At 37.9% G+C, this 20,773-nt stretch overlaps 1 protein-coding gene across 1 annotated transcript in view; it reads left to right on the top strand.

Annotated features, from left to right (window-relative positions):
* The first annotated feature begins 5,589 nt into the window (after positions 1–5,589).
* Positions 5,590–20,773, top strand: part of si:ch211-1e14.1 (UPF0606 protein KIAA1549) — a 39,110-nt gene continuing 23,926 nt past the window's right edge. The window contains exons 1-2 of the mRNA XM_063004260.1: positions 5,590–5,715; positions 9,413–9,549. Of these exons, the coding sequence (XP_062860330.1) occupies positions 9,420–9,549 (130 nt within the window). The 5' untranslated portion in view covers positions 5,590–5,715; positions 9,413–9,419. The remainder of the gene's footprint in view (positions 5,716–9,412; positions 9,550–20,773) is intronic.

The following is a 20,773-nucleotide window of genomic DNA, read 5'->3' as shown; positions in this document are numbered from 1 at the left end:
AATAAGATATTGTTAACAAATTGGTCATTAGCACAAAAAGGAATGTACAATGTAAGACTAAATGTCTTGTATATAACTAGAAGTTAATTGTACTTTTTACTGTTACTCTGTACATTTTCTTAATATGCAATAAGTTTGAGTGAAACTTGATTCACTATTATGTTTGGAATTTTCTAAAAATTGTTAACTTGAATTAAGCTCTGCTTTTGATCAACTTTTGTTTAGCTTTACGTCTTTAGACCCAATAAAATCAAAATCCCTAAATCCCTAAACTGACTCTTAGCACTAGTATAAATGTAGTGACCTTAAATGACCAAAATGTTATGCCTGGAAAGAAAAACATCCTTTTTATACTTAACTATTTAAAATAAAAAAACTCTGTAGTTATTAGATATTTTCATACATGCCTTTTGGTAATTCATTTTCAAAACCAGAACCAGAATTCTATGTGATACTCTGTATAGAAATTTCTCCCAGTTTATATGACATTTCTTGTGCCAGATTGCCAGCTCAAAACAAGACAAAGTGTTGGTTATCATTAAAAGTGCATTAATTGCCAACTGACCAATTCTTAGATTTTTGTGGGCTGAAAACACTTGAAACAAATTAGCACACCTCTGAGCCTTTTTTGTTGGAAAATTAAAATTTTATAAGATTTATTTAATAGATAAATAGATTTAAAAAATTCCGTTGCAATAAACAGGATTTTTTTTTATTATATCAAATCTGCAAATTGTATGTTTGGAGTAAATATCTGCTTATTCTCATCTTGGCAGTTTCCAATCGTGGTTTCCTATTTATCACCCGAAGAATACTTTGTAAAGCACACACTGCTGAAGAATCTTGACGCTGACAAGTGTTTTATCATTTTATTTAAGTGATACAGAAGCAGCATTGTCACAGTCTTAAAGTCATTTTGTTAAGTGTATATGTTTAAGACTCATTTTTGTCTTTCTGGTGTGGGTCAGAATATGTGAAAATGTGCTAGGAGGTCAAATAGAATTTGTTTGTTTTCCGTACAGTATAAGTAAATCAAACCAGAAATGTTTAACCTAAACCTTGGTAAGATTCATAATGGACTTAAACCTTTTTAAACAACCCTAAATGGCCCCTGCATTTACTAACAGTTCAGTTTGATGGTGATTTACAGTAAGGTGTACTAACTACAGTAGGTTCTTATTTCAAAGACACTGCAGATGCTGTTTATCAAACCCAAATCGATCAGCCAGACAATGGTAATGACATGACACAAATCACCCAGTAATATTTTGTTGCTGTGATGGTCTGTAGCTTTTGTGCATTTCTCTATAACATGAACATTTTTATACTTGCTTACCAACAATAAACAACAGTAAAATAGAAACTAAAATATTTTCTAAAACATATCAAGACCTCTAGAAGCATCAGACCTGATCCGAGTTTTTTTTGTCTATTACTGTATTGTTTTTCAATGGTGTATCTCATTAGTTATTGTCAAAGCTATTGTGTGCAGCAGTATTTCTATATATATTACTTTTATTTGTCTCCTTTTTATTTTGTTGTTCTTTTAAGGGTATAAAGATGTGTCAAGTCTCATTTCAATCTGTTAGTGTAATGCTATGTGTACCCTATACCTTAGACTAATATTATTATGTTATGAACATTCATATTTTACTGGCTTTTTAGAATGTTAAAATGAATATATTATTGATAGTAAGAAGAATGATTTGACTCCTAAAAGTTTTAGGTATTAGCTACTAAGCGCTTGTGTTACCATTGAAATGTTGTGTGCTTCTCCTAATTTTCGTTGTAGAAAAATTGAGTGAATTTATAATAGGCTTCAACAACTAACAAGAGCAGTGTACATTTATGGACAAACATCTGGATTATAGAAGATTAAAGTTATTTTAATTGCTATATTTACTAACTGTAGGGTGAGACGGGGCTCGCATTGTGGTGAACTATGTTATAGCTTGTTATTCACTGTTACTTTTGATCATTTTTTCGGTCTCCAAGGTGAATCGAGTTATTAATGAAAATTTGTATGCTCACATATGCATATTGTATATGTGTAGAAATGTAATCACACTTCGTCTTGGATTTACATTAAACTGTTAAGTCACACCATTAATCTCTGTCTTTTGGTCTCTTTTATCATTTTTCTATGTTTTACAGCATTAGTGTTTTGTTTTGTTAGTCAGTGCACTTTTATTTACTTGGGGAGTTTTTTCAGTGCACACTACAAACCTTTTATTCCATAATGTACACTGTTTATGTGGTGTACGTTGTATTTCTATGTAATCATGCATTTCCCTTACAAATAATAAGGCAGACAATGTACCAATCTACTTTTACAGCTCTGTGACAGTAGAAATAAAGAGCTGTTGTGTGTTTATTTGCATGGCTCTTCTGTTGATATGGCTTACACAGGTCCATGAGGCTGTCAGACTCATACATACATCTAGGGGGCAAAACTGTATTAACTGTATTATAATACTAACGTTCCAAGTTCCTTTTAGTGCATCCCAAATACAGAAAATGTTGGAACTGCTATGTTATCAGTCTTCTTTAAAGAATTTTAGGCTGATCCTGTAGTCTGTAAACAACATCCAGTGTTTGCAAGCGAAGGTACGAGAAATTGTTAAACAACAATGTCACAAAATATTTGATGATACCGGAGTTATTTTTGCGTTATGCTGTATTTTAACACCGCTCTAGTGTCCTTGTCTTTTGTTACCAGAAGAGGGCGACGTGAGCTCAGTGAATTCCTGCAATTCTTGCCACTTTAGGATTTTTATGAGGAATTGGAGCAAAAAAAATTATAAAATACTACAATATCCTTCAATCACTAAACCAATGTAGGTATATGCTTGATTTTACCTATTTGGTCAGATGTTTCTTTACGGTTCATGCAAAATGCTGAGCAAAGAAATTTAACCATTCAATTTTATATTGAACATTTACAACCCCTGGCAAAAATTATGGAATCACCACTCTTGGAAGATGTTCTTTCAATTGTTTAATTTTGTAGAAAAAAAAGAAATCACAGACATGCCACAAAACTATCATTTCTCAAACTGTCAACCCTCTGGCATTAAGAAACAATAAAAAAGAAACAAATATAATAGTTGTGGTCAGTCACAATTGCTTTTTTTTAGATCAAGTAGAGGAAAAAAATATGGAATCACTCAAATCTGAGGAAAAAATTATGGAATCATTAGAAAACACTGCACCATTATTACTTTGTTGCACCACCTCTGGCTTTTATAATGGTTTAAACTCTATGAGGCATGGAGTTAACTAATGACAAACAGTATTCTTCATCAATCTGCCTTCAACTGTCTCTTGCTGTTGCCAGATCAGCTTTGCAGGTTGGAACCTTGTCATTGACCATTTTCTTCAATTTCCACCAGAGATTTTCAAATGGATTGAGATCCGGACTATTTGCAGGCCATGCCATTGACATTATATGTTTTCTTGAAGGAAAGTTTTCACGTCCTTTGCTCTATGGCAAGATGCATTATCATCTTGAAAAATGAAGTCATCATCACCAAACATCCTTTCAACTGATGGAATAAGAAAAGCGTCCAAAATTTCAATGTGGACTTTGGCATTTATTGAAGACCATCTCCCCTGTGCCTTTACCCGACATGCAGGCCCATATCATCAACAACTGTGGAAATTAACAAGTATGCTTTTCTTTAGCCTACTTTAACCTTGTTCTTTTCTTTTTAGGTGTTAATGATGGCTTTTGTTTGGCTTTTCTGTATGTAAATCCTATTTCTTTTAGGTGATTTCTTACAGTTCAGTCACAGACATTGACTCCACTTTCCGGCCACTTGTTTCTCATTTGTTTTGTTGTGCATTTTCTGTTTTCAAGACATATTGCTTTAAGTTTTCTATCTTGATGCTTTGATGTCTTACTTGGTCTACCAGTATGCTTCCCTTTTACAACCTTCCCATTTTGTTTGTACTTGGTCCAGATTTTAAACACAGCTTACTGGGAACAACCAACATCTTTTGCGACATTCCACAATGATTTATCTTCTTGAAGGAGTTTTATAATCCTCTCATTTGTTTCAACTGACATATCTTGTGTTGGAACCATGATTCATGACAATCTGCTTTGTGCAACAGCTCTCCGAGGTGTAAGCACTCTTTTTAAACTGAAGAATAATTAGCAAATCTAATCTGCTGCAGATGTTTTGTTTTTAAACTGCAAATTACAGAGTGATTCCATAATTTTTTCCTCAGATTTGAGTGATTCCATATTTTTTTCCTCTACTTGATCTAAAAAAAGCAATTGTGACTGACCACAACTATTATATTTGTTTCTTTTTTTTATTGTTTCTTAATGCCAGAAGGTTGACATTTTGAAAAATGATAGTTTTGTGGCATGTCTGTGATTTATTTTTTTTCTACAAAATTAAACAATTGACAGAACATCTTCCAAGAGTGGTGATTCCATAATTTTTGCCAGGGGTTGTAATATACAGTACATTTAAAGTCAATAGAGTTGGTTCATTTTTATTTGATTTTCTGTGTGGATTTGAATCCAGGCCTTAGTGGGTTGAGTTTGGTTTCCTTTGACCATCGTTATGTCATTTTGTTCTCAACAAATTACAGTTTAAATTAGTAAATATTTTCAGCTTTCATCTTTTTCGTTCATTGAGATCCAATGGATGATTTAAGTGTTCCCTTAATTCTCTATTAAAGCAGTGTAGTTTATGATACAATAGCAGATATATCATAAAATTAAGGATGTGGACCATATTAACCATATTGAACAAAAATGCCAATACCAAGATTTAGAAAATACGAATTCTGTTGGTTTTTTTTCTAAAGTATTAGTAATACAAAGTTAAATCTGCACTACAATCCCTCTGGCAGAAGTCGATCAGTGAAACATTAGTAATATTGTTTTTCTTTTGTTGTACTGTATTTTACAAAATGTCTCAACAGTTATTACTCTATTTAACTGTTTACCTGATGGCACTCATTGTTCTCTATATTATAATGTTATGTTATTTATTTTTTAGTAAGACTGGGTGTAATGCATGAACACACGTGTGTGTGTGTGTGTGTGTGTGTGTGTGTGTGTGTTTCCAAACCATTCCGACCTCTTACAGACAGTGATAAGAAGCAATGATCAAACCTACCTGGCATGTGCGAGGTAACCAGAGTACCAGTAGGAAACCCACACGGACACCAGAGGAACGAAGAAATATACGTCCCCAGTGCTGTGGTTTTATGTGGCACAGTCTGGGTAAATTAAAAAAGCTTTAGGATTTGCTTATGCGACGTCATGTGGAAATGCTAAAACCATTCATGGAGTGTAGTGGGGTTGACGTAATGGTAGCAGTGATGGGTTAAATACTCCTCATCCAAACTATAAACGTTGCCGTGAAACCACAGACGCCAGTAGGTGGGTTAGCCGAACCACTCGCTGATTGACGGCTGATGTAACCAATAGAAATCCAGATTTGCTCACGGCTCCTTATATTGAGACGTGGAGGGGGAGGAGTCAGTATAACACCGAGGACTAGCGGCTCTACTGGAGGAGCGAAGGTGCCGAACGAGTGTGAAGGAATCAGGCTCGTTCCCATGAAAGCGTTCCGTTATGTACACTAATGAGGGGAGGAAAACTTTATTACACCTGCAGCTGAACTGCGATTGAGCATGGAATCCCTCGAGTCGTGCGGATATTTCGTGAACGTTAGTTAAGCGCTTTGTAAGGTAAGGCTTGTGTGAGGTAACGTTAGCAAAGCTTACGAAGATGTGTTGCGTTTAAGGCAGTTGGCTAAAATATCCGACTTTGGCATGAATAAAATGAACACGCAATAATCGACTTTATTTCGAGCTTATTATTATTCTAACTTACGTCAGTTCCAGGGTCGGTTATTCAGAGCATCCTACCGAAACATGACACCGTTGTTCATGCAGGATTCATGTATTAGCACTTCCAAGTAGCGTCGTGTCGATTATTATTCACATTTCAGCACAAATATGTTCACTAAATTAAAAGTAAACCGTGGTTAATGAGCCAATCGACGCCCACTCCCGAACTGTAACGTTACCTGGTTATCGAGTTAAACTTCTCGGCCGTTCCGCAGTGTGACTGAGTAACGGTTAGCTGCCTAAGTAACCGTTGGGCGATTTAAATTTGAATTAATTAAGCTCTTGTAACGGTCGTTTCTGCGCGAGCTCATATAAAGCGCGTGCTAAATAAGCAACAAAGAAAACAGCACTGTCGCGCTCACGTGCGATTCACTCGCGCTTACTTATTTATATATATATATATATATATATATATATATATATATATATATATATATACTGTATATATATATATATATATATATATATATATATATATAACTGGTGCACTTAATAATGTAGCTGCGTATTTAAACAGAGCACCCAAACTGGACAGCAGCAACACTGGGCGATACCAGAGGTGAATGGTCACTTAGGTGACAATGACATCAACTCAACCCCGCGGTGGAGGGCAACTGTAAACCCTTCTGTACAATACCTAGAAAACTAAATGGACAAGAACGACATAGTGCCAGAAGATGGGACCCTCAAGACTCAAGCTCTCAACCTGTTGCTGAGAAAGACTTGGAGAAGTCCTCAGAGTACATACAGCCTGTTAGCATGAAGCAGCTTGGTGATATGAAGAAAAAGTCGCAATTGGAACCTTAATTGTTCGAAGTATGAATCATGGCAAGCCAACTTGGAATCGGTGAACTAAAATACCAGGATTAGGACACTTTCAATCAGAAGAACACATTGACTATTACTTGGGTCATAAGTAAGAAATGAAGCGCCCTTCATCATCAAGAAGTATGGGGCGGCATGGTGGCTAAGTGGGTAGCACTGTCGCCTCATAGCAAGAAGGTCCTTTTTTGTGTGAAGTTTGCATGTTCTCCCCATGTCCGCGTGGGTTTTCTCCGGGTGCTCCGGTTTCCTCCCACAGTCCAAAGACGTGCAAGTGAGGTGAATTGGAGACACTAAATTGTCCAGGACTGTGTTCGATATAACCTTGTGAACTGATGAACCTTGTGTACTGAGTAACTACCGTTCCTGTCCTGAATGTAACCAAAGTGTGAAACATGACGTTAAAATCCTAATAAACAAACAAACATCAAGAAGTATGTCCAGAACATGATTATTGGATACAGTGCTGTAAATGATCAACTGATGTGCAACCATTCAACATCTCTGTCATCCAGGTTTATGGCCCAACAACAGATCCAGCCAAGACGAAATTAAAAAGAATTATGATGAAATCCAAACTGGAATTGACCAGACCTGCAAACAAGATGACTTACTGTTTATGAATGACTGGAATGCCAAAGTTGCAAATCAGACGGAGGAAAATAAAGTTGGACAACTCTAGGATCTCTGTCCTGGCGTTAATCCCGCAGTGCAGGGTCCGCTCTTGTGCACAGTCTTCTCCATCTGGTGCGATCTAGGATGTCTTCTGGGGCCGCGTTGACAGTCTTCATGTCTACATTGATACATTGATGGACAACTCTAGAATAAAAGTTGGAAACAGGAATAAAGCTGTGAACTGTATCAAGAAGCACCTGTGTTGGATTCTTGTGTGTGTCTGGCCTGTGATGGACTGGCAGCCTTTGTGGGGTGTTCCTGGCTTTTGCCCAATGAATCAGACTCACTGCTACCCTGACCAGGATAAAGCAGATATAAAACATTGTATTCTTCAAGCAAACAAAATGACACCTGGACATCACCCAGTGGATTTCATTAAAAGCAAATTGACTGCACTCTTTGTACCGAAAGATGGACAGGGCAGACAGGAACCAAAACCTGTGGGTTAAGCTGAAGAAAAGAGTGAAGAGAATTAGAGATGGGACGATCGATCGGCTACGAATCGGTATCGGCCGATTTTTAATCAAAATATGCGATCGGCGATATTTCCTAAAAGTAGCCGATCCGATCGTGTGATATATAAAGATCACGTTAAGTTAACAGCTCAGTGGATTGATCCAGACTTTGAGCTACGAAGCACCAACCATCACATCACCATTCATCAACCATCGTACAGAAACCATCGTGAAAGCTCTTACGATGTAATTTTGCTGATTGTAATATTTACTTTAAAAAGATAATTCGACCCGGTCACATCTGAGTGGATTCTATCAGCACGTTATATAAACTCCTGGTTCACTTTGGTAAATCGTGAGCGGTTCTTACTTGTGATGTAGATGAGAACAGAAGACGTTACAGAGCCAATCAGAGGCAAAAGTTTATTCATTATCAAATTCGTTAGTTCAGGATCATCTGCTGAACTTTTAGCTCCTTAGACGGAACGAGTCTGACTCGGTTACAGATCTGTGGTAATAGCAGTTTAATGAAGCTTTTTAATGTAAGAGAGTCACACAAAATGTTCTGTAGTAGCTGGTGTTTATTTAAAACCACGACATTTAATTAATAACAGTAAACACGGAGAGATAACTGAGAAGAGAAACTTACGCTTCACATAAAAATGAATCAACTCATGAATCAATGAATCACTTATAGCGATACTGTGAACAAAGCGTCTCTTCTAAAGGCACAAACACACACACACACACACGCGCGCGCTGCTCCGGTTTATCTTCACTGTGAGGCTCTTTTTAAGTTTATTTACTGCTAATCCAAACACCCCCCCCCCCCCCCACCCCCCCCGAATCGGAATCGGCTATCGGCCGATGTCCCTGAAAGGAGATCGGAATCGGTGCCAAAAACCCCGATCGGTCCATCTCTAAAGAGAATACTCGGTTGGCAAAAAGAGTTTGCACATAGTGCCTGACGCAGGGGTGCAGTTAATTAACAGTGTTGGCACAGTGGTACATCCATCTCCTGATTGGGTTATTAGATTAAGTGACTTTTTTGCATGACTAATTCACATCCAACAAGTAAAAGCCATGTTTACATGACCAGGTAGGGCAGCACGGTGGCTAAGTGGCCTGGGTTCGATCCCCGGGTGGGGCGGTCTGGGTCCTTTCTGCGTGGAGTTTGCATGTTCTCCTCGTGTCCGCGTGGGTTTACACCGGGTGCTCCGGTTTCCTCCCACAGTCCAAAGACGTGCAAGTGAGGTGAACTGGAGATACAAAATTGTCCATGACTGTGTTGGATGTAATCTTGTGAACTGATGAACCTTGTGTACTGAGTAACTACCGTTCCTGTCCTGAATGTAACCAAAGTGTAAAACATGACGTTAAAATCCTAATAAAAACAAAAAACATGACCAGGTACCAGGTAAAAGGACCCTAAGTGTAGGTGGATGTGTACCCCGTGTGTCTGGAATAGGCTCCGAGCACACCGTTCCCATCATTATGTTATGCAGTTACTAAAATAAATGAAGAAATAAATAAAAGGAAGCTCTGCTCTATCCTGTGTTCTCATGTAACTTTTCTGTGCGTAGTTGTTGAATGAAGGCTGTGATGCATGCACCACCTCTACCTGAGCACTGCCAGGCCACTGTGCTCAACCAAGGATGGCACATGCTCTCTTTGTGCTTGATAACATTGGTCTCCATGACTACTGCAAATCCCGCTCAAGGTAAGTTGCTTAAACATTTTTTTCAGCTGCATTAACGTGTAAAATATACTGAAATAAACTTTAGGCTTGTTTTGGGGTCTGTGTAAATTTGTCAATACATTTGTCAATTTACATCGGATCGTTTTATATGTCATGCATCTGGATGGTGTCCAAAATATTTTGACCACCTGTTTACATTTGTAGTCAGTTTGTATGTCTCAGTTTAGCCAGATTAGGAAATATTAGCAACAAGGTGTATGTTTGTCACATGAAATAATGCAAAACAGGGGAATTAGTGCTAAATCTGCCACACTGACTAGTTTTGTGCTGATTTGCTGTATAAAGGTTTACTAGAACCAGTGTGGTGCTTTTGCAGCAATAATAAAACCTGTTTCTGTACTTTTCCTTATATAGTACACTGTTATGACTATCTGTTGAGTAAAACTGTAGAAAGCTGGAGAACAATCTAACACTGATGCACAACTAGCTGGTCATTATATGGCTTTTGGGCTTTGTGTAATCTACATGAAGTAGATTAGTGCCAACTAGGTTCTAAAGTAATTTGAGCTATTAATCAAAATTCACATGTTTAGACATAAGTCTCGGACACTCGGGTGGCACAGAGGTGAAAATGCTAGCTCATTATTGCTGGGATCCAGGGTTCCAGTCCCCAATAGTGCTATTGTGATGTGATGGTCATGGGTCATGGGTAGCTAAGTGGGTAGCACTGTCGCCTCACAGCAAGAAGGTCCTGGGTTCAAACCCCAGGTGGGCCGGTCCCGGTTTGCATGTTCTCCCCATGTCCACGTGGGTTTCCTCTGGGTGCTCCGGTTTCCTCCCACAGTCCAAAGACGTGCAAGTGAGGTGAATTGGAGACACTAAATTGTCCATGACTGTGTTCGATTTGACCTTGTGAACTGATGAACCTTGTGTACTGAGTAACTACCGTTCCTGTCCTGAATGTAACCAAAGTGTGAAACATGACGTTAAAATCCTAATAAACAAAGAAACAAACAAACATCAAGAAGTATGTCCAGAACATGATTATTGGATACAGTGCTGTAAATGATCAACTGATGTGCAACCATTCAACATCTCTGTCATCCAGGTCATAGCAGGGTTCCAGTCCCCAATAGTGCTATTGGTCGAGCGTCTACATATATGCATTGGCAATGTGATGGTCATGGGCTCACAACAGGTTGGTGTCCTGACTGGTGTGTTACTGCATTGCGCCCAGATTCCGGAAAAACCAAAGCCACCGCAACCATAACCAAGACAAAGCGGTGGTAAATAAAACAAAAGTGACAAAGGTTTACTAGCCTTATTTTGCTACTATACTCCGATGCAATTGTGGAACACTAAAATCAGCTTTTACTGAGGTCTTGTTCTGTGGCTGATGACACTGAGGAGCTCTGTTCCTAGCAAACAGCTGTTCAGGATCTAGCTTAGTGGGGGGTTGAGGGATCATTAATATTAATATCTCCATGGTAAAATAGAAATATTAATGTAAAAGCCTTTTGTACAAATTACTATCAGTTTTCCCTGTGGTTTTAGTTCGACTTCTTGAGGTCTCATAAAACACTTAAAATGTACTTGAAAGGAATTATTAAAGAAGGTGCTTAGAAGGGGAAAATCATGCAGTCAGATAAGATCATGATCAGTTGTTCACCAAACCAAACACACGTTTAGGAGAAATAAACCATGACGATTTGTAATAGTGTGGAGATCCTTAAAATGGGTTGAAACTAATAATTCTGACAAATTATTTAGTATACAAAAGCATATAAGAAATAGACATTAATAAATTTCCAAATAAGCCTATTACTAAAATAAAGAAAATAACAGTAAAATATTTTGTAGCAACTCCAGCAACAATACTCATGTTAAACAGTAAAATGTAGATTGTTTGGCCTTGCTCATCAGTAATGATTAAAATAGGTTTTATGGGGAAATTAATGTGAAGCTGATGCACTACAGGACACAATGACATTTCTTTTTAATTTTACTAAACAGCAAACTCTAACATTATTATAGTCTGGGATTATTTGTACTTTGTTACCTTAAAGTGCTTAGTAAAATAATCCCTGTGATGGATTTGCTCTTGCAGCCATCGAAACAATTATTCATTGTTTGGAAATCTAGCTAATTCAGTTGTATCATTGTGTATCTTGATTCACTATTTGATGGTTTTGGATCATCTTTCTTGCAAACTGTGTGCTTAATATTAAAACCTTTTATCTTTTAATACTTTGGTTCTATAAACTATACTCTACTTCTGCATACTGCTGCCATCCTATCCTGGAGCTGGCACATTTCTTGGCCAAGTTTATGAAGGAGTCTTAGCGTAAATCACAATGAATGTCAGTCATGTATACGCTGACTGTTGAATGTAAACACAAAAATGCCATTGTCGAGCTCCATAGCATCGGTCAGAGAACATGCAGGAAGTGTTAACTCAGGCTAGAACGTTATCAAAGGTTAGGACTACCTAGCCTAATACCTAAAGCTCTAGAAATATGGACTTAAAATGTACCCAAGACTGCACTAGAAAAAAGTCAAACATCTTTCTCTAAAAGCCTCTTTACCATCTGATTAAAATGCCAATTTATTTTTTTGGCCAGGACATGCTATTAAAATCATTAAACTGAGTAAGAAGCAATGAAAGTGCTTCTGTTGTGAGTGCTTTCACTGATTTTAGCTGACATTAAAATTAAAGTTATTATATAATATATGGGAATGTGACGGATCCTAATGAAATATATGTAACTGATACTTCACAGCCAACACAAAGCTAAAAAATAATTACGTGTACGATTTCAGTCTAAAAACATCAGGGTTGTGTGAGGGGGGTATCGGTGGAGGGAGGAACGTCCGTTTTAATGAAATGACTGTAGCATCCTAATTCCATTCTGAGATGTCATGGATCCCACTTGGCTGAGGGTGTGTGTTCCTGTTGATTTTAGTTTACAGTGGCAGTTTGAATCATTTCCCAGTCCAGTGCTTGGAGGCGTAAGAGCTGAGCTGAGCAAGTGATCGCACTTCCCCGGGGGCTAAAGGAGTTGGCAGGTGTTACCAAAGATTTTGTTAGATTGTTTCTGCTCACACTAATGCAGAATCAAGCAGGAGCTCCACTTTGAATGAATTAGATGTTTATTAATTGTGTAAGCTGGTGTTTGGCCTTTAATTAGCAGTTACAGACGTTCTGTCTGTGATACACTGAACATGATATTCATTAGCGAAAGTGCTCGGGTGGAGCAGCGATCTGTTATGCTCCTCACCATCACTTTGAGATCTGGGTTAGAATCTCAGCAGTGTATTTGTCTGGCCAGGAGTCTACACATACAGGGTATTCCTGCTATGCACACAGTGTTTTTTTTTTTTTAGTGGAACCAGGCCCGCTGCGACCCTGACCAGGATGAAGTTGTTGATAAAAATGAAAGGAACATACAGCAATGATTGGCAAATCCATTTTGACCTTCTATCAGAATCCTTGGCAATTGTTGGCTGTCTTTCGTTGATCCATGATCAGTCATGTGATGGTGTCGGTCACCTGTTTGACCCAATATCCACGACACCATCGTGGCCATAAATCTTTCTTATTAATATGTTTTGTTGAGTATATGTTAGTTGCTACCCTGATGGATTAGTGTGGTCACTTTTAGTGTGTAATCAACCCTGCTGAAAGCAGGGCAATGTGAGTTGAGGCCTTTGAGGCAAAGATAACACTGTCTCCATGCTGCTGCCAAAGCAGTAACACAGACACTTTGTTGTTATTTTTATCTGAGCTCAGAGCCTCAAGAGAATTCCACTAGGTGACCCTTCAGTCATTACGTGTTCAAGTCATTGTTTATCATGTGTGTTAGGACTGGTCTAACTGGAGAAGGGCCACTGGTTTAGATATGAATATGAATGGTTGTTATTGCATAATCTCAAAACATGGCAGTCGTACCTGTGCCAAGTCGTCCTTGTACCTGACCAGACTCTCAGTAGAAAATGTATTGTGTCTGAGGGAGGGAAGGCTGGATGGTGAATCTTTTTGTGACATCAACAGGACTCGGTACTGCCGGTTTGAGGCACAGGTGGTGGAGAAATATGGAGACAATAGCTTGGTCTTCTGTATACATTAAAGCTGTCTGTAAGAGTTGATGTGTGCTAGTTTGCCTTTAATATAGCCCTACAAGTACATAATAATAAAAAAAATCTAATTATCAATATAATAAATCACATTCATTCTTTATTTTTCCAGCTGCTTGTGTAATGTTACATGTAAAACAGTGGTATCGTCCCACCCTATAACCCCTTACTATGATAGCATTGTTCCTATGAGATATGTAAATCTTATCTGAAGCAAGTGCTTTAGTGGTTGAACTCTGTGGCAGACATGTGGCAGTTTACATGAGCCAGAATAAACCCTGCATGAGGTAACAGGCTTGAGACAGAAGGTTGGCACTGGTGCTGGTCTGCATTGGATGTGCTACTGTATGCTTTTGTATGTGTTTGGGCTGACTTACTTAGTCCAGATGGTGGAAGATCAGAAAAGACAGCTTGATGAAGAATTCAGTGGAACAGACAGACATCGTATTGCTCGTCATACTGTGCAGATTGTCATGAATACAAAGCACTTTGTCAACAGATGATAACCAGGTTACATTTATAGAAACACGATTAGATTCTCCAAATAAGGGATGCCCTGTCCTAAATAAATCACTGTGCTAGATTTTTATGCATAAGTAACTTACCCAAAGAAATAGCGATTAACAGTTTGTCTTACCTGTTGAATTAAGCATTTTATGTTATTTTATAGGCCAGCATTGTGGCACAGCTGGTAGTAGGGGTGCTGCGTAGCGTCATGGTTGAGTGGAAGTGTGTGCTGACTTGCAATAAACTGGTTCCCAAAGTGTATTGCTGCCCCGCATCTATTTTTTCAAGGATGGCTGGACCCACCGCCTCCTAATTAAGAAAAATATTATCGCTTACATTATTATTGTTAGGGATGCACATTTTGGCAATCTGACTACAGATTACAGACTATAGTCATTAGGCAATGATGAACCTTAACTAACAAGCTTTTAGTGTTCCATCACCTTATAAAAGACAATCCTGAACTTCAGTTTACTAGTTTAATTAGTGTCGTAGTTAGTACACACTACCGTAGTGTAGTGTAGTAGTTAGGAAACATTACTGTAGTTATACGTTAATAAGCAGAGTTTTACTTTTATAGATTATAAATTGTCCAAATCAGTTTTGTAAAAGAAAAGTGCTACATACAGATCCACGTGTGCAGTTGTGAGTTGCATGTGAGTTTAACATGCTGTCAGACTCCATACTGGCACAAAACAGCTTCTCTTTTATGATTTTAATGTGTCATTTTTGATCATAGACAGCAGGGCAGCATGGTGGCACAGCAGGCAAACTGGCCACACATTACCAATTACCAGGGTCCTGGTTGAGTGTTGGACTACAGTCAGTAATCGTAGAACTACAGAGTGCTTCTATATGATAAGTGGAGCTGATAAAATGGACAGTGAGTGTAGAAACAAGGTGTATATGACAAGGTTTAATTCTTTTACTCATTAATGAACAATCAGAGAATACATCAATGATTTGTGACCAAATATTGAGCTGCAATCAGTAATTGACTACAAGAAAAAAGAAAAAGTTTTTACTATTTTAGAGTGTTGAGTGGTTGAGTGTGTTATTTCCACAGTAAGCCTGATCAGGATGAAGCAGTTGTTAAAGATGAATGAATTTCGTTGCCTTGTACTTGTACATGTGTAATGACAATAAAGTTGAATCTAATCTAATCTAATCTAATCTAATGATGTGTACTTTAATGTCATTTTACTAAATTACTAGTTTGCTGGTCTCATTTGATGATGGTTACTGTTAGGGTCTTAGTGTAAAGGGTAGAGATGGGACGATCGATCGGCTATGAATCGGTATCGGCCGATTTTTAATCAAAATATGCTATCGGCGATATTTCCTAAAAGTAGCCGATCCGATCGTGTGATATATAAAGACCAAGTTAAGTTAACAGCTCAGTGGATTGATCCAGACTTTGAGCTACGAAGCGCCAACCATCACATCACCATTCATCAACCATCGTACAGAAACCATCGTGAAAGCTCTTACGATGTAATTTTGCTGATTGTAATATTTACTTTAAAAAGATAATTCAACCCGGTCACATCTGAGTGGATTCTATCAGCACGTTATATAAACTCCTGGTTCACTTTGGTAAATCGTAAGCGGTTCTTACTTGTGATGTAGATGAGAACAGAAGACGTTACAGAGCCAATCAGAGGCAAAAGTTTATTCATTACCAAATTCGTTAGTTCAGGATCATCTGCTGAACTTTTAGCTCCTTAGACGGAACGAGTCTGACTCGGTTACAGATCTGTGGTAATAGCAGTTTAATGAAGCTTTTTAATGTAAGAGAGTCACACAAAATGTTCTGTAGTAGCTGGTGTTTATTTAAAACCACGACATTTAATTAATAACAGTAAACACGGAGAGATAACTGAGAAGAGAAACTTACGCTTCACATAAAAACGAATCGACTCATGAATCAATGAATCACTTATAGCGATACTGTGAACAAAGCGTCTCTTCTAAAGGCACAAACACACACACACACACACACACACACACACACGCGCGCGCTGCTCCGGTTTATCTTTACTGTGAGGCTCTTTTTAAGTTTATTTACTGCTAATCCACCAGTATATTTTATAAGTATAAGTATAACAGTTTATTTACTGTTTTTTATAGTACGGGATAGAATGTCAAATGTCCAAATTGCTGTATATGTAAAAAAAAAAAATACTGTTGAATTATTAATTGTAGAATAAGTTTTTGAACAGATTATTAAAGTGCATGTAGGCTTTAAGATGGCATAGGATGGCCGAAGTGGAGAACCACTGCAGAAGTGGTGGCTGCCGAGAAACTGCAGAGTGACATGGTCTTCAGGGCCTCTCCTATTACAGTCCCAGCCTTCCTGTCGTTTAATGAAAGCTGAGGGAGTGGGGCTAACACACAGAGAACTGGAGCGTTCTCCTGTGAATTACACAATACACCAACTATGTTGTGGGCTTGTGCTAAGGAGAATATTCCAACATAAACCTGCCTCTCCTTCCTCATCAGTTCTTCACCTTCTCACCCTCTCTTTATTTTCACCCATCTATCAGACATCTGTTTACTTTAGCCTTCGCTGTCTTTCTCTGCTCCTCTTGTGCTTCATTACACACAGGAGGAGAGAACGTTTACCGTGTGCCAGACATGACCTCAGTCATGAAATCTTAGATCAACAGAAGCAGCCAGGATAAGTAATGTTGTGCCTGACATGCTGTAATCGTACTGCGAGCTTCAGTCACCTAATTACAAATCTTGTCCTAAATTCATGTTCTTTTGCCAAACAAGATCACAGAGTATGGAAACACTTTTCTGATGTTGTTTTCCAATTCCAGGACAAAAATTAAACTTTGTGATAGGGATGTAAATAGTTAACCAGGAGCTCTGGTTTCCACCCACAGTCCAAAAACAAGCAAGTGAAGTAAATTGAAGATACAAAATTGTCCGTGACTGTGTTTGACATTAAATCGTGATCTGATGAATCTTGTGCAACCAGTAACTACCTGTCCTGTCATGAATGTAACCAAAGTGTGTAAAACATGACGTTAAAATCTTAATAAACAATGAAATTATTGCCCTAATAGTGAAAACTTAGTTTTTTTTGTTTTGTAGTCAATTACTGATTGCAGCTCAATATTTGGTCACAAATCATTGATGTATTCTCTGATTGTTCATTAATGAGTACAAGAATTAAACCTTGTCATATACACCGATGAGGCATAACATTATGACCACCTCCTTGTTTCTACACTCACTGTCCATTTTATCAGCTCCACTTATCATGTAGAAGCACTTTGTAGTTCTACAATTACTGACTGTAGTCCATCTGTTTCTCTAAATACTTTTTTAGCCTGTTTTCACCCTGTTCTTTAATGGTCAGGACCAGCACAGAGCAGGTATTATTTAGGTGGTGGATCATTCTCAGCACTGCAGTGACACTGACATGGTGGTGATGTGTTAGTGTGTGTTGTGCTGGCATGAGTGGATCAGACACAGCAATGCTGCTGGAGTTTTTAAACACCTCAGTGTCACTGCTGGACTGAGAATAGTCCACAAACCAAAAATATCCAGCCAACAGCGCCCCGTGGGCAGCGTCCTGTGACCACTGATGAAGGTCTAGAAGATGACCGACTCAAACAGCAGCAATAGATGAGCGATCGTCTCTGACTTTACATCTACAAGGTGGACCAACTAGGTAGGAGTGTCTAATAGAGTGGACAGTAAGTGGACACGGTGTTTAAAAACTCCAGCAGCACTACTGTGTCTGATCCACTCATACCAGCACAACACACACTAACACACCACCACCATGTCAGTGTCATTGCAGTGCTGAGAATGATCCACCACCTAAATAATACCTGCTCTGTAGTGGTCATGTAGGGGTCCTGACCATTGAAGAACAGGGTGAAAGCAGGTTAAAAAAGTATGTAGAGAAATAAATGGACTACAGTCAGTAATTGTAGAACTACAAAGTGCTTTTATATGGTAAGTGGAGCTGATAAAATGGACAGTGTGTGTAGAAACCAGGAGGTGGTTTTAATGTTATGGCTGATCAGTGTAGATACCACAGTGAAACAGGAATTTGTTGCTGCCCTTATATGTGTTTCTAATTGCTCAGGTAAACAAACTATGACTGGGAAAATACATTTATAAAGAACTTACAGTTGTTAGTTATTATTGTTAATTATGTTTTTAATTAAAACCCAAAGGATAAGCTATAACAAATATTTACAGCCTGTTTGATTTGTTTTTCGGGGTGGCACTATCTGTACACATGTAAGAAGTGTTGTTTGTTCTTTGCACTTAGGCACTGAAAAGTCAACAAAGTTCTGGTCAGCGTTAAAGAAAATCACTCAAAATTTGTCATGTTTCTTGGTTTTGCACCCGACCATTTAAGGTCAGCAAGGAAATCCGAGTCTACATGTCCATGAATATTTCTGTAGCTTTTCCTTGTACATGGTGGTAAAGGTTGAACCCAAGCCTACATGCCTTTAATCTGCAAATGACAAGTGATGTGTGGCAGGCTGTTTTGCTTGCTCTGCATTTAAGTGTACAAGCCTGTAAGACAAAGTTCACTGGAAGTCAGAATCCCATTTTCATAAGCGTTCAATACTTCAGTGAACCAGATGCAGCTGAATGTTAAACATTTCCTTACAATCATAGACTGCACATGACTAAATTGCCTATATGCCATTCCTGAATCTCACTTTATAACAATACAAAGCCACAAAATCAGACACCTCTCGATTGTTCTGTGAGCACAGTTTGCTACCTAGGGAGAGATGTGTTTACATAAGACAAAAACAGAAACATAGATTGTTTTCTTCCCATCACACCAACAACAAATGAGACTTTTTAAAAAGGAGGGAGGCAAATTAAGGGGAAATGACATCATTTAAGTGGGGTCCGTAATTGGTATCTCAGGTTTCCAGCAGGAGATTTTGGCTACAGACTTGCTTTTTGTGTGATTTCACTTTATAACCCAGAGTTGATAATGACAGCTCAGGAGGTTTACACAATTTTCACTGTGTTGGTGCTGGACTATTAGACAGATCCCATAAATGCATTTTAAACTAGGCACTAATGAGACAAAGGGTCCTTTGTTGCTCAGTTGGATTGTAATCCTGTTCCAAATTAAAGAAACAATGCCCTTTGAGGAACATGCAATGTTAGCATTTGTGGTGTTGATACTGATTCTTTGGATGGCACAGTGTTGCAGCTTGTAGAGTGGGTACCACATAGCAACATGGGTCCACAACCACCAACCAAGAATAGCTGACATTTAACTGCTGTTTAAATATCATAAACATTAATTTAAAATAGCAACCGTCAAAATTCCATACATGGAAATAGCTATAGTTATAAACTATATATTAATATTATCTATCTATCTATCTATCTATCTATCTATCTATCTATCTATCTATCTATCTATCTATCTATCTATCTATCTATCTATCTATCTATCTATCTATCTATCTATCTATCTATCTATCTATCTATCTATCTATCTATCTATCTATCTATCTATCTATTAAAGAACATGAAATAATTATATTTAAAAAATCTATTCTAACCAGATTGCTGTTCCAGATTTTACTGAAATATTTCAAGACTGCGACCCAGATCAGGCTTAAATACAAACATTGTGTTAGCCGTTTGTGTTATTCTACAAACGTTGGGGTCTGTATGCATTAGTTTGGACTATAAGGGTTTTTTTTCCAAATTATTTTGAGGAGAAATGGCTAGTAAAATTTGGAATTGATTATAGGTATAAGTGAGACGATTGGATTGCTTTGCCTTTAGACGGACCTTAACCTTCTTATATTGGGTTATATTATTGGGTTCAGTGCTGGACAGGAGTACGGGGAGGAACAAATTACATTTGTGTCTTCTCAACTGAATCATTTATGTGAGATTGATCTCTTCTCACGTCTCTGCCATTTCATCCAGAGGCGGGAGGGAGAGAGAAATTCTTACATCTAGATAAATAATAAGCAGAAAATTGGTTATATTTAAACATAATTGACAACAATCCTATGTCTAAAACTATCCGTATGTTGGTCAGACTTATGCCTTAATGACTTTTTAATATCAGTAAATATCAGTAAAATGACAGCACATAAAATAATAATGGTAACAGTTTATTAATAAAGAATAAAAAAAAATAATTTATGGTTTGTTACTCATTGGTAAAACAATATTTAGTAATTGTTATTAAAACACATAGGAACCTAAAACATAGACATTATTGGTTTAATGATACAGAAGTTCCACAGTTTGATGCCTGTCATAGTGTTTCTGATCTTCAGCACATGAAAACATTACATGAAGGACTCAGTTACGATGCAGTAGCAGTAGTGCATGACATGCTTATGTTACAGTAACAGGTGGTAGAGCTGTGCTCATTCCCATAGTCATGATGTTGCTCTTGCTTTCTTTCTGTCACACAGGCGTACGTTGGTCATTAGTTCATGTTCTAATTTACTATAGCTGAAGGTGATTTTCTTTCAAACACACTGTATATCATGACCATAAGCATCCTGTAAACCAGTGGTTTTAAAAGTCCTTGAAAAATCAAACCAAGGGTGGCACAAAGTTTGCCGTGTGTGTT

The sequence above is a fragment of the Trichomycterus rosablanca genome, chromosome 11 (assembly GCF_030014385.1).
Source record: "Trichomycterus rosablanca isolate fTriRos1 chromosome 11, fTriRos1.hap1, whole genome shotgun sequence".
In the NCBI taxonomy this organism is placed as follows: Eukaryota; Metazoa; Chordata; class Actinopteri; order Siluriformes; family Trichomycteridae; genus Trichomycterus; species Trichomycterus rosablanca.
The sequence above is the reverse complement of the archived record's forward strand: the minus strand, read 5'-3'. Positions and strand labels throughout refer to the sequence as shown.